The 12,978-nt window shown below is 40.1% G+C and overlaps 1 protein-coding gene and 1 long non-coding RNA gene across 6 annotated transcripts; one reads left to right on the plus strand and one right to left on the minus strand.

Moving 5' to 3' along the window:
* The first annotated feature begins 466 nt into the window (after nucleotides 1–466).
* LOC307021620 (THAP domain-containing protein 2-like) lies at nucleotides 467–8,511 on the plus strand. 2 transcript variants are annotated; one of them, XM_079653894.1, is made up of 4 exons: nucleotides 467–4,839; nucleotides 5,481–5,638; nucleotides 6,194–6,389; nucleotides 8,476–8,511. In XM_079653894.1, exons 1-4 carry the CDS (start codon nucleotides 4,749–4,751, stop codon nucleotides 8,487–8,489), a joined length of 459 nt encoding a protein of 152 aa, XP_079510020.1. In that variant the 5' UTR covers nucleotides 467–4,748; the 3' UTR covers nucleotides 8,490–8,511. The 2 variants fall into 2 exon arrangements, with proteins under 2 accessions (XP_079510020.1, XP_079510021.1); XM_079653895.1 differs by lacking the exon at nucleotides 8,476–8,511 and adding an exon at nucleotides 6,462–6,547.
* LOC307021622 lies at nucleotides 5,699–8,469 on the minus strand. Of its 4 annotated transcripts, XR_013803211.1 has the most exons (4): nucleotides 7,902–8,469; nucleotides 7,388–7,495; nucleotides 6,941–7,001; nucleotides 5,699–6,858 (listed from the first exon to the last, which is right to left on the minus strand). It is a non-coding gene; the product is annotated as an uncharacterized lncRNA (long non-coding RNA). The 4 variants fall into 4 exon arrangements; XR_013803212.1 differs by lacking the exon at nucleotides 7,902–8,469 and having other exon boundaries at nucleotides 6,941–6,996; nucleotides 7,388–7,761; XR_013803213.1 differs by lacking the exon at nucleotides 7,902–8,469 and having other exon boundaries at nucleotides 5,699–6,843; nucleotides 7,388–7,759.
* Nucleotides 8,512–12,978: the final 4,467 nt, after the last annotated feature.

The following is a 12,978-nucleotide window of genomic DNA, read 5'->3' on the forward strand; positions in this document are numbered from 1 at the left end:
GCTAAAAATGTACCTGCATTTATTAAATGTCAGCTAAAAGAGGAGTGAAATGAAAAACCTCTTCATTTTCTGTGAAGATATTAACAGTACTTAATGTCAGCAAAACATTACAATTATTATTTACAATGGACTAAGCTTAGCTAACAGACTAATTTCCACCATGGACCACCCACCTTTTCTTTTGAAAAACTGGGTTACATATTGTCGCCCTTTAGTCCCTCTCTCTTGTTTTTCTCTCCTTTCTTTTCTTTCTTGAAAGCCTGACTTTGTGAGTGGTTGAGACATGGCACACACGTAAGTACTAACATCCCTGCTCCTCACATGCTCTCAATCTTTGCCAGAAAGAGCGGTGCCGCACAGCATTTGGAGGCCGGACCAAACCATTACATGTAAATAGAGAGGGGTGTACAGAGGCTTTGGATAATTAACTTTTGGCAGAAAAAAAGTGAAATGAATCGTAAGTATAGTGAGTACATTATCAATTTAACTTTATATTAATGTTTATTGTTGATGATTGATGAAAGGTTACTTAAAAATGTGTTCTTAATGTTCTAAAAATGTTTGGGGCCCCTGTCAGTCACGGGCCCTTAGAATCTTCCTAACCTTTCACCCCCTTACGGCGCCCCTGGTCTCAGGGCTTCTTAACATTTAACAACCTATTAATGTGTCATACCCACTTAACGGGAAAAAACTCAGCTAACTGACGATACAAACCATTTTTACCGAAACAAAACACAAGTCTCACAAGAAGCGTCTAAATGAGCCCTGAGCGAAAAAATGCATTTAGCACAGAACTCACGGTAGAAATACTTTATTACTTTTCGGATCTGCACAAACAAGATATCAGCTAGCAAGTTGAGATTCCACAGATTTTAGAGGTATTAGTATCATCACTGTGCAATCAAAACTCGTGGCAGGGGAAGCAAACCCAGACATCACACAACGTAGCTTTACGGAGCAAAAACGGAAAATAGCCTTACCTTTGCTGTTATTCTGATCAAAAGTTGTGTTCAATGGCATTACAACGATAAAAACGCTGCTAAAGATAATGGTTAATCCAATGTGTCTGTGTCACTTTGAAATGATTACTGATAATCGATCATTCCATTTTTATCAAAAACTGAGATTTCATATTAGCTGTTATTAGCACTATTAGAGCTACAACCCAGCTTCCGGTTTTGGGCATTCTGGCTACTTATCACAAATTCACCAATGGGTAATGTTTAGAGGGATTTTAGGAACTTCCATCTCGATTCTATTGGCTCTAACGGTTCAAAAGAGGTGTCAATCATCAAAATCGACCGAGGGGGGCCAGAGATATGGAAAAAGCACCCAAATGACCCCAGAAGTGTTTTTTTTTTTCTAAATCTCTCTAAAAAAGGTCACTTGTTTTGCATCAATCTTGATACAGGGTACTTATTATATGCTATAGTTTGGATTCCTAAAGCTTTTAGTCTACTATCGCATCATTCAAGGGTGGTTTTCATATAAGTAATGTTTTTCTTTTGGACGGACACTATAATTTACATTTTTTTACTATGTTCAATCTGAATTTGCTTTTAAAATAAAAACATTCTATATTAATTCTGACTTTTCTACATCCAACTCACAGGTTTATCATTGCTTTGAGAAAAAAGTGTATTCATTTATCCCTTTTTAGAAGTGAAGATATAGTCATTTGTTCTGGGAATGTCATTTTTCGAGCCTGAGATCTGAAAGACAGGCTCAGGGGTTAACAGGATTACGACCCACTTAAACAACATTGGTGCTACTTTCCCATTGTGAACCGTTAGTATTTTGCTAACCCGGACTCACCCCACCTGGAAGTTACCTGAGTCACTCTCACCAGTTTAGAGACGCCCATGGAAACTGTCAACATGTACAGAACAGGAACAGTTTATCTTTTAAACTTATATGAAGGAATGTGTGCACCCTGTCAGAATCGTTTCTCACTGTCTCATTAGAGAACAGAACATGTTCATCATGCCGTACTTGTCTTACATCCTCTCTATTTATTTTTATTTATATATTTATTTGATAGGGACAGTGCACATTGATTGACATTTCTGTAAATGCGCCAGTTAGCCAACAGGCTATTTTTCGTCTGTAGTCCCTGGACAGATGTTGAAAGTCATCCTAAAAACAAAAATTCACTTCAAATAACAGATAAATACAATCAGTAAAACAACATTCAACAGAGATGCTTATATTATGATAAAAGCATATATAAAAACATTAAAACTAAACTAAAATACATATTCACAAAGCAGACAGATAGCAACAGGTCAAGGCACATGTACAAACAGAGCGTTGTAAAGGGCAGATTGTGTTGACAGAGCTGACTTTCCACTAACCATGTTTTTAAGTTAGATTTAAATAAACTGCAGGTGTTTTGTTCTCTAATCTTTACTGGGATTGAGTTCCACTGTTGTGCAGCTTTAAAAGAAAAAGAAGATTGGCTGAATGAGCTCTTCCTTAACGGAACAACGCGGTCTCCTCTTGTTGCTATCCTCTATGATGACATGGTTGTGTCATTACGATAAAACCTAATTAATGTTGGTGCACAGGTCTGTGAGATTGTGATGCCTTGGCAAAAAATGGCCTTGCCTATAGAGTAGTCTTATATTATATCTGCCGTTTTTATGTGCACTTTTTAATTTGATCGCAGCGTATTGAGGGTATTGAATGCGTTCTGCTGTCAATAACTTTTGAAGTACTGTCAATTCCCAAGCTTTGAACATGCACACACACATAGAGGTTTTAATTTTTTTTATTGCACTAAAAAATACATGTTATATTAAAGGGAATATAGTTCACAACAAAAGAGCAAAAACAGAGGAAAAGGAAAGCCTAAATCAATTATACATAGGAAAGTGCACTCAGTAAAGTGATGATCTCAGCAATGTTGACTGAAAATAAATGTAGAACAGCGGTGAGTAAGGGAAAGTCCCTATGCTGCTCGACTGGCTGTAAAATGCCTTAAGCTTAAGCTAATATTGGTGGCTGATGATTGAGAAGCATACATCTAGAATAGGATTTAATTACAGTGTTTTATCTTCTGTGCGGTAGAGGTAAAAATGGGCACTAGTCAAGGGCCGGACTGTTTCAATGTTTATTGAAGAACTTATTGAAATGAACGTATTGCACATATTAAACCTGGAACTAACAAAGCTTCAATTATTGCCTATAAAAACAACATTAAATAATCAGTTGCATTCATTTCTTGTGGCTCTATCTGCCGCTTTTCCTCAGTAATTTCTTATGATTGCTAGTGATGGGTCGTTCGCGAACGATTCGTTCTTTTTGAACGAATCTTTGAAGTGAACGAGATGAACTGATTTCTCCCACAAAACTATTTGTTTGTTTGAGTCGCCGCCAAAAGCTAAAGAGAAGCTGTTCGCGAACGACGAACTTAAAGAACTGGCGGAAACAGTTCAGAACTGTTTCCTACAGTTCTTTTATCGTATATCCCTTTCTTTCAAGAGGAGGTTCCCGTTGGGGCCCCTCCGAAATACTGGATGTTCCATCTACACAGAGTTGGACTCAGTTAGACAACTACCACAAATACAATGAAGTACTTTACTGTTGGACTCAGTACTGGTTGGACTTCTACCACAAGTAGGCTACTATGAAGTTATTTTACTGTGTACTTTTTTAGTTATTCTCTGTCAAACTCCTGTGGCAGAAAATCATTTTATCTCTCATCAAATATGGCAGAAAACATGCAGTTTGACAGAGGATTACAACTGTAATCAGAGCCCTCTCATCTGAGCTCTGTCACACACACACACACACACACACACACACACACACACACACACACACACACACACACACACACACACACACACACACACACACACACACACACACAGGAGCCGGACATCCTCCTCAACCTGTCCGCCATAAATGCCTCAGAGGACGGATACCTGAACCCAGCGCTGCCTGAACCGTAGCGTCCAGCTAGCTTAGCGATAAATACACACAGCGTTGTATTCTCCTCCCCCTGTCGGCCCTAAAAGCTTCAGAGGGCGGATACTTGAGCTCCATAGCGTCCCGCTAATGTGAAACACACACACACACAGCGTTAGCGGGACATTATCCTCCCCCTGTCGGCCCTAAAAGCTTCAGAGGACGGATACCTGAACCGTAGCGTTCAGCTAGCTTAGCCGCTAGCTTAGCGATAAATACACACAGCGTTGTATTCTCCTCCCTCTGTCGGCCCTAAAAGCTTCAGAGGGCGGATACCTGAGCTCCATAGCATCCCGCTAATGTGAAACACACACAGCGTTAGCGGGACATTCTCCTCCCCCTGTCGGCCCTAAAAGCTTCAGAGGGCGGATAGCTGGGCTCCGTAGCGTCCCACTAGCTTAGCCGCTAGCTAAAGGTAAACATAGATGGGTACATACAGGGTTCCTGCAGGTTTCGCCAACTCAAATTTAAGACTTTTTAAGACCACTTTGAATAGAATTTAAGACCTATTTCACGGCAAGAAAGTATGAAGAAAAATTGCTATGAAAGAAGAAATACGTCCCATAATTACTTACAAAGTAAATGTATTCATGTTCAACATAAGAACAATGACTGAACATAACAGCACAGAACTGTATTAGCGTGTTAGACAAAAAGTGTGTGTGTGTGTGAGTGAGTGAGTGAGTAGCTATATTCAGAGCTCTGCTGCCTTGGCTACACCAGCGCCGTATAGATAGAAGAGTTACGACAGCGGAAGTCCAAAAACGGTTATCGTCATGTGGTTCATGCAGACGAGAATCGTTCCCCGGAAGTTCATGGCGGGCAATGTGAATGCATTGATAACAGGAGATAGAACTTCGACTTTTGGTAATTATTAGTGAATAAAGGTTTTGATTTGCAATATTTATACAACAAATCGATATGTGTATGTATTTACATCAATATGTTTTAAAAAAATAAAATAGAATTTGCTAATATTAAGTGATAATATTAGGATTAGTGTGAACAACTAGTTTACATGTTGGGCTAACAGTGCCTTGGTTAAAGAGCCTGTTGCTGTTTATTTATAGCTTTGAATTCTTTCAAACCAATATTATCTTCTTAAACTTGTATAGTAGTCAGGAGCATCACTTTCTAATGTTTATTGATATATTTAGAGGGAGGGGATCTAAAGGAATGCTTCAAAATTCAGATTAGATTTAATTTCTACAATTTTCTTAAATTCATGGTAGTTTCAGTAATCCCATGGTAATTGAGGACACAAGTTATCTAAATGACTAATGTCATCTTTATGGCTTTCAGAAAGGACAGGAGACCGACAGGTGACTATAGAACTAGCAGCAGCAGCAGCAGCAGCAGCATGATGATGATGATGATGATGTTAAATGTGTTGTTTTAGGAACATCCATTGCAAATACATGGAATTCAATAAAAATTGAATAGCATATCATGCAGTTTGTCTGTGCCTTTTCCTCCGTGTTGTCCTGGTTTGCTGTGCTGCCTCCTAGTCGCCACCATGGTTTGCTGTGCTGCCTGGGGATGCTCAAATCGCTCCGAGAAAGGAGTACGAATGTACGGCTTCCCCACTGACACAGAGCGGAGGAAAAAATGGCTGGCTCAAGTCAGCAGGAGCAATTTCACGACCAACAGCAAAAAAATATGTGAGGTAATTATATACAAACACTGCATTTGCACTTTTTCACAAAACGAAAACCACACCATTGGGAAAGCTTAATGTTTAGTTTAATACAAAAAAACAGGGAAAGGCTTGAAAAACACAGAGTTGAGACTCAGGGTGCAGGGTGAGGGTCTCAGTGCAGGTATTCAGGCTCCATTGAATCCCCCTCTGGTTCTTGTGCTGAAAGAGGGAGTAACAGACAGGAGAAAGGGTTATACACACCTATATAGCACACCTATTGGATGGGAAATTGCCTTGGGGAGATAAGGTGTGGTCTTTGTTCCCAACTGAAGTTATGGAACTTTATTATTTGCGAGTTTAACAAAGTATGACAAATGGCATCAGTAACAGATGTGATATTAATTTCTATAAAGTTGTCTCACATTCTTGGTCATATTTTATATACAGTATGTAATGAGTATAACATGTCCAGTAAGTATAAAGTGTTTCCTAATACCGTGTATTCAACCACTATGGAATATGTATGTGGGCAGACAAAACTGAGTTGTTCTGTGTGTGAAGTAACCTCAAGTCACTCCGCAGGCACATTTTGATGCAGACCAGTTTGTCAAGACAAAAAAGGGCAAGACTAGGCTGAGAGCAGAGGCTATACCCACCATCTTCGTGCATCGCCCTGTGGTCAAAAACAGAAGGGCCCCTGCACCACGATTCACCCCGGGACCTGTATCTACAAAGCCCATAGCTCATGATCACAGCTATAGTGTGAAAGGTGACACAGGTATAATAAGTATGAACTCTTAGTAACAAAAGTCATATTTCTTATTTTTAAGTGGTATAATATTTCTGTCAGCACCCAGCTAACATCGCTGCCCCTCCACCCGTAACATCACCGCCCCTCCACCCGTAACATCACTGCCCTCCACCTGCCAGCACCCAGCCAGAGGAGCGCAAACAACAAAAACAAGCAAGGTGTCCCGTCATGTACCTGGAAGTTTGGGTTGGCAAAATGGAGTGAGAGAGGGACTTGAAAACCTTGGTGGCTCTCTACTCATGTTGTTAGTTGTCTTGGTTACACCTCTCAAGTTTTTTTTGTGCCATTTCTACATCTTTAGAAAATATGAAATAAAAAATTGAAGTGAAATCAACCTCTTCTCTTGAGAACAAACTTTGATTTCTCTGTCTTGTGAGTTTGCAGTCTTGCTCCTCCACCTGTAACATCACTGCCCCTCCACCTGCCATACAGGTTACTAAAAAGATTACTTATATAATACAGTGATAGAATACATGTTTAGTATGCTTACTTATATAAAACAGTAGTATTAAACTTACCTTGTGTTTTCACTCTCACTTAAGTCCCTCTCCCTTTGACATCAATCCAAAATCAGCTGAGCTGCAACATAATACAGACAGGTAATAATCAACATAATCACAAGGACACGATATGGCTCTGCTAAAAACACTCACTCTTACACGCACCAAACTTTATATTTATCTAATATTTAACTCCCTCCACCCCCGCATACAATCCCGTTTATAAGCCCCTCTTCTCTAATTCAACAATGTTGGACGAAATGACATTAAGAGAACGGAATTTACAATTAAAAGGCTGTTCAACGTGTGCTGCTAACTTGATCCGGTAGCTTTATCTGTTATCTGTAAACGTTCCCTAAATCTACTAATTTAGGGATAACCCACTGACATCCTTTAATACACATGTTAATTTGAATCAGATGTACTGATAATATCCGCAATATAAATCTTTAAACTTCTTCTTACCTTTCAAAAGTCCGTCACAAACGGTCTATTATGCTGCAACTCTACTGCGCTGCTAGCCTTGGCGCTAACTTCCGGGGAACGATTGAGAGGCTCCACGATCTGCCATTGCTGTAAAAAAGTGGTCCATTGGAGTGAACGGAGATGACATAACTCTCAGTCTATACGGCGCTGGGCTACACTATTTCATCATTGCTGTTGTATGATTGGGGTTTAGCTACGGTATTTAGCGTCTACAGCACCTCCGCTTTTAGGGTTGACATGGACCCAAACGTCGCCCGGAGGTCCCCCGGTCTTGTTGCGGGAGCTGCTGCACTAGCTAACGCTGCACTAGCTAATGCTACATTAGCTAACGCTGCGTTAGCTAGTGCAGCAGCTCCCGCAACAAGACCGATTAGCAAAACAAACGCTAATTTATTTTTGCAAAAAGGTGCAGCGGGCTTCAAACACGTTCCCTCCAATGGTTTCAACCAAGCACTAAAGTAGATGTTTTCCAACCAAATACTGTTGAACTTACACTTCCCCATATTTATTTGTAAGTAGATTAGAAGAGACATGAGTTTCTGACTGCCGCTAGCTGAAGCTTGGTTGCCAGGATACTAGCTGGGTGTTCTCCAATAATGGGCCGGGGGAAACAAAGTTAGTGATTACTGGTTCCATGTTGATTTAATTCAATAAAAATTGTTGGGGGGAACTGAAAGGCTATTATAGTACTGGTTACTTTGCAGCCCGGACATTTCCCCCAAAACACATTTAGACGCTATCGCAACACAGAAGTACCTTTCAAATCCGATCATTTTTAAGACCTTCTAAAATCATATTTAAGACCTTTCTTATTTTTTTGGTCATATTTAAGACCTTTTTAAGGCCTTACATTCAGATTATCAAATGTAAGACTTTTTAAGACCCCGCGGGAACCCTGTACATAGAATATGAATAAATCGTCACCGATGTAGAGGATATTGTTTTTTATTCACTTTGAACTTAAGTTAGGCCCATAGACTGTATATATAAATGGACGTAGGGTCTGTGACGTCACCCATAGCATTCTGAAGAGTTGCCGAGAAGCCCTTAACTTCTGCCTTCTCCAGCCTGCTCCAAATAAGGGCAAAGAGGCGGAGCGGAGGCGGAGCGGAGGCGGAGCGGAGGCGGAGCGGAGGCGGAGCGGAGGCGGAGCGGAGGCGGAGCGGAGGCGGAGCGGAGGCGGAGCGGAGGCGGAGCGGAGGCGGAGCGGAGGCGGAGCGGAGGCGGAGCGGAGGCGGAGCGGAGGCGGAGCGGAGGCGGAGCGGAGCAGCGGCGGCGGTACCTCCTGCCATCGAGCTGAAAGTTCCAGAGCTAGCTGAAGCTACCAAGCTCAGCTAACATGCTCCCCATCTGCACACTGCCGTGGCATTTTACGTTTCTAAGGTAAGCGGACATGAAACTATTCAGCAAAACTACAAATAATAATCTAAGTTATTGAGTTTTTAGCATAATACTTCAGAATCTTAAAATCCCTTAACGTTTGTATGCAATTGTGCTAAATTCAACACTGGAATCAAGCAAATATTAATATGTTTGCATGACATTAGTTATTTATATTTTGATATCACTTAATTATACGTTTAATACATTTAAGTCAAGCTAAGGTACATGTGATGGTAGCTAGTTAGTGCTCTTACCTGTGAGGCCTCCTCCAAACAGCATAATAACCAGACTGTATCATTAAAACTAAGTACCAGTTCTAGATCCTTGACTTTAGACAAACAATTCAAAAGACAACATGTATTTAAAGCAGGGCTGCCAACACTCACGCATTAAGCGTGAGAGTCACACAATTAACCCATATCTCACACACTCACGCCACACTTGCCATTCCTCACGCTAAGTTTTCGTCAAAAATAAATGTATATAAGAATAAAGTGAAGGAACAGCAAACCGAGCGGTCTACGAAATGAAACGGTCTTCTGGCTTAGTTCAGTAAAGTTGGAACGATATTGGGAGATTCTGATTTTACGAATCAATAACAGATGAACAAAACGTTATTAAGACACAAATGATGTCTCCTGAGTACCGTGGTACGGTTGACAGCGAACTACAATCACATTTTGATCAAAAAAAGCCAATATGCGCCGTCCTCCGAGCTGGACACATTACATTGGTCTCTATCCGCAGCTGGAGTAGAAACGAGTGCTCAGGGACCGTCTGCAAAGTGCAACTCCGAAAAAAGAGAATACAATAATATTCAATCACTATTATACAGCTTATTTCTACCAAACTCACTACACACATCAATAGTCTCCTGGTGGTCATACTACGGCAAGGAGTTTGGAAGAATATGCTTTAGAACAATTTTGGGGAATATTTATAATGTAAATCTTGAATCTATGGCATCATCTGAAATAACTTTACTATCATACTGTATATTTCTAACAAACTCACAATTTGAATTGTTGTTGTTAGCATCTGGTTAGCTTAACGGATATTAGAAGCTGTTTCTAAAACAAGGAGAGTGAGAGCTCTGTCCTGTCAGACTGAGAGAGATAACTACAGCTCAGTGAGGTAAGGGACTCTCTGTTTAGATAGTTCACTTTAGTCTAGTTATTTCAGTGGCTCTCAAACGTTTTGGTCACCATTTATGAGAATAAATGACAAACAGTGATGAAATACTATATGACAGTAAAACAAGAATACAGTTTAAAAGGGGAGTGATTTGTAAAGTATCCATAAAGAAAAAGAAAATCTGTTTACAATTCTGTTTCATATGGTGTTGAGAGATGTATCCTTAAAGAGCAACTTCCAGGTTAAAGACACCTGTGACTAAATGTGTAGGAAAATGATGAATACACTAGATTTTCCCAAAAATATACAGAAATATACACTACAGTGACATCTGGCGTCGTTTTTGTAAGAAATGTTCACTTCCGCATAAAAAAGCCTCGGCACGTGACCTCCCGCGTGTGACGTAACATGGGGGAAACAAGGGGGAGAGCGGCCGGTGTAACGTATTAATAAACATGGATCCCAATGCTAGTTTAGACATAGACGTATCAGCCGTATCTCACGTTACCTAATGCAACTCCGGGAGCCAGGAGTGACAGCCACCACGCACACACAAACAACACAGACAGGGGGAAATAAACAAACACAAAGGAGACGGCTGGAGCAGTACAGCCACCACAGCGTTACCTAATGCAACTCCACACTACGTCTTACTGTGCCGTGTACCGGAGGAGAGAGAGAGAGAGAGAAAGCAGAGAACGGGGGGGAGAGAGAGATGTAATACGGTTTCCTGATAAAGCTGTGGAGAGTATGTGCTGCAGGGAGGTGGATGCACAACGCACCCAGGAACGAACGCTAGCTCCGGTCCTTTTCCCGTGAGGGAAACTGTGGACTCGATGTCCTGACAGGCTGGTATTTGTGCAACCTGCACAAACACAATACTGCACCATGATTACAAATGGTGAAATACAATGTAAAACTACCGAAAAATACCAGCTCACTAAAACACAACCGCTCAACTCAACGCAACTACTAACTATACCCGCGGTCAGAGAGTTTACCCTTTGTGATGTAATATGACGCGTTTGACGTATGACTTTTAAAAAAAAGCCGTTTTTAAGAACAGAGCTCAAAATTGCTCCTTTCCCTCTGAATTCCTGCCCTTATGTCTCGTAAAACATATCAAATCCTACATTCACTTTTTTAATTGTAATTTTCAAGCAAGTTTAAGCATAAATGTAGAAAAAAAAAAAACCTGCAAGATGCTCTTTAAATTCATTTTGCTCTCAAAGTGCACCAGGTTGATGCCTTTAACTTCAATATTTAAAAAAAAATTATTCCCGGTGAGCATGCCCCCGGACCCCCCTAGAGGAGGTGAGGACTCCCCCCACTTGTAAAATAGCACTTTACCTCTGCTTACACCTATATGCCATTTTATATGGTGTGAGCTGATTATCAAGCATTCATTGTAGGAGTCGCGGGTACACTGTCTATGTGCGTATTCCACTGGAGCCGGTACATTAATGGTAAACCCTAGTTTGTACATGTTCAATACATTTGTAACACTCTACACATGAACGTTTATTTTTTCGGTTCACCAAAAAAGAAATCTCACTCCAAGCTGAACTCAAATGTTGGCAGCCCTGTTAAAGACCAATCTTTATTTGAATGAATGTGCCTCCTAACCTGATATATTAGTTATACAGTAATAGTATTGACAATCTAAAAAAATTGAGCAACTCAACAGTCAACTTCAAATCTTTATTGTTCCCCTTATTATTAGTGCTAATGCTGTTTACAGCATTCCACTATAGCACTTCAAATCTTTATTCTTCCCCTTATTATTAGTGCGAATGCTGTTTACAGCATTCCACTATAGCACTTCAAACCTTTATTCTTCCCCTTATTATTAGTGCGAATGCTGTTTACAGCATTCCACTATAGTTCTTCAATTCTTTATTAGTGCGAATGCTGTTTACAGCATTCCACTATAGTACTTAAAATCTTTATTCCCCTTATTATTATTATTTCAGCCAATACTTTGGCTCTCCATAACTTCAGCTTATTTTCAGCTACAGAAACCATTCAAATATTAAACTATTCAGCCTGTTCAGGAATCGATGGGAAACCTTCAACTTTTTCTGAATATTTTATACTTTTTGAAATATTCAGCTTTTTAAACTCTTTTCTTTAACATTGAAGTCAATGGGAAGAGCCTTCAAATCAGCCAATACTTTAGCTCTCCATAACTTCAGCTTACTTTCAGCTACAGAAACCATTTAACTATTAAACTATTCAGCCTTTTCAGCAATTGATTGGAAACTTTCAACTTTTTCCAAATATTTCACACCTTTTGAAATATTCAGCTTTTTAAACTCTTTTTTTAACATTGAAGTCAATGGGAGATGCCTTCAAATCCACTTTTGTTACACTTTGCGCCAAATGCTTCTCCTTCCACATAATTTCAGGTAGACACTTCATTCCGACTTTCAAATGATCACAAGACCGTCAGCAATTCAATTCCTATTCAGATTTTTGATATCTTTTACACTTTTTGAGATATTGAATTTAGTTTGGAGCTTGGTAGAGAGGCCTTTTTCAGATTTTAACATTACAGTGGATGGAGAAGCCTGTTAAGTCTAGAGTGCTTTGATCTCAAAACAGAGTGGTGCAGTGCTTAAAATGTTCCCCCAAAAATGTTTTAAACTTGCTATAATTCCCAAACCCTACACTCCTCAGACATATTTTTTCATGAAAAACGTTGGAAAACCTCTCCTAGGTTGTAAAATAAAAAAGATTTAGAATTTTTTTTAAACAAAATGCCTCTTGAGGGCATGAAGAGACATCATGCCATGCACTTTAGACAAACTGCTCTCCTCTTCACATTTACCACACAAAACCCCCCCAAAAAAACATATTTCAGTTCATTGGGGCTCCCTGATGCTCAAGGTCTGGTATTTTTTTGATAGGAGTCATATTTTTTGAACAGGTGGCAAAATTGTCAGATATACTCCTCAATGCATTCTTATGGGACTCAGTGCTGCAGTTGGTTGTCATGGTGTTGCTGGGCAGATTGGAGCCACACACGTGAGTGACATCATCAGAGCAGACAC

This window comes from Notothenia rossii, assembly GCF_949606895.1.
Source record: "Notothenia rossii genome assembly, chromosome: 1".
NCBI classification, from domain to species: domain Eukaryota; kingdom Metazoa; phylum Chordata; class Actinopteri; order Perciformes; family Nototheniidae; genus Notothenia; species Notothenia rossii.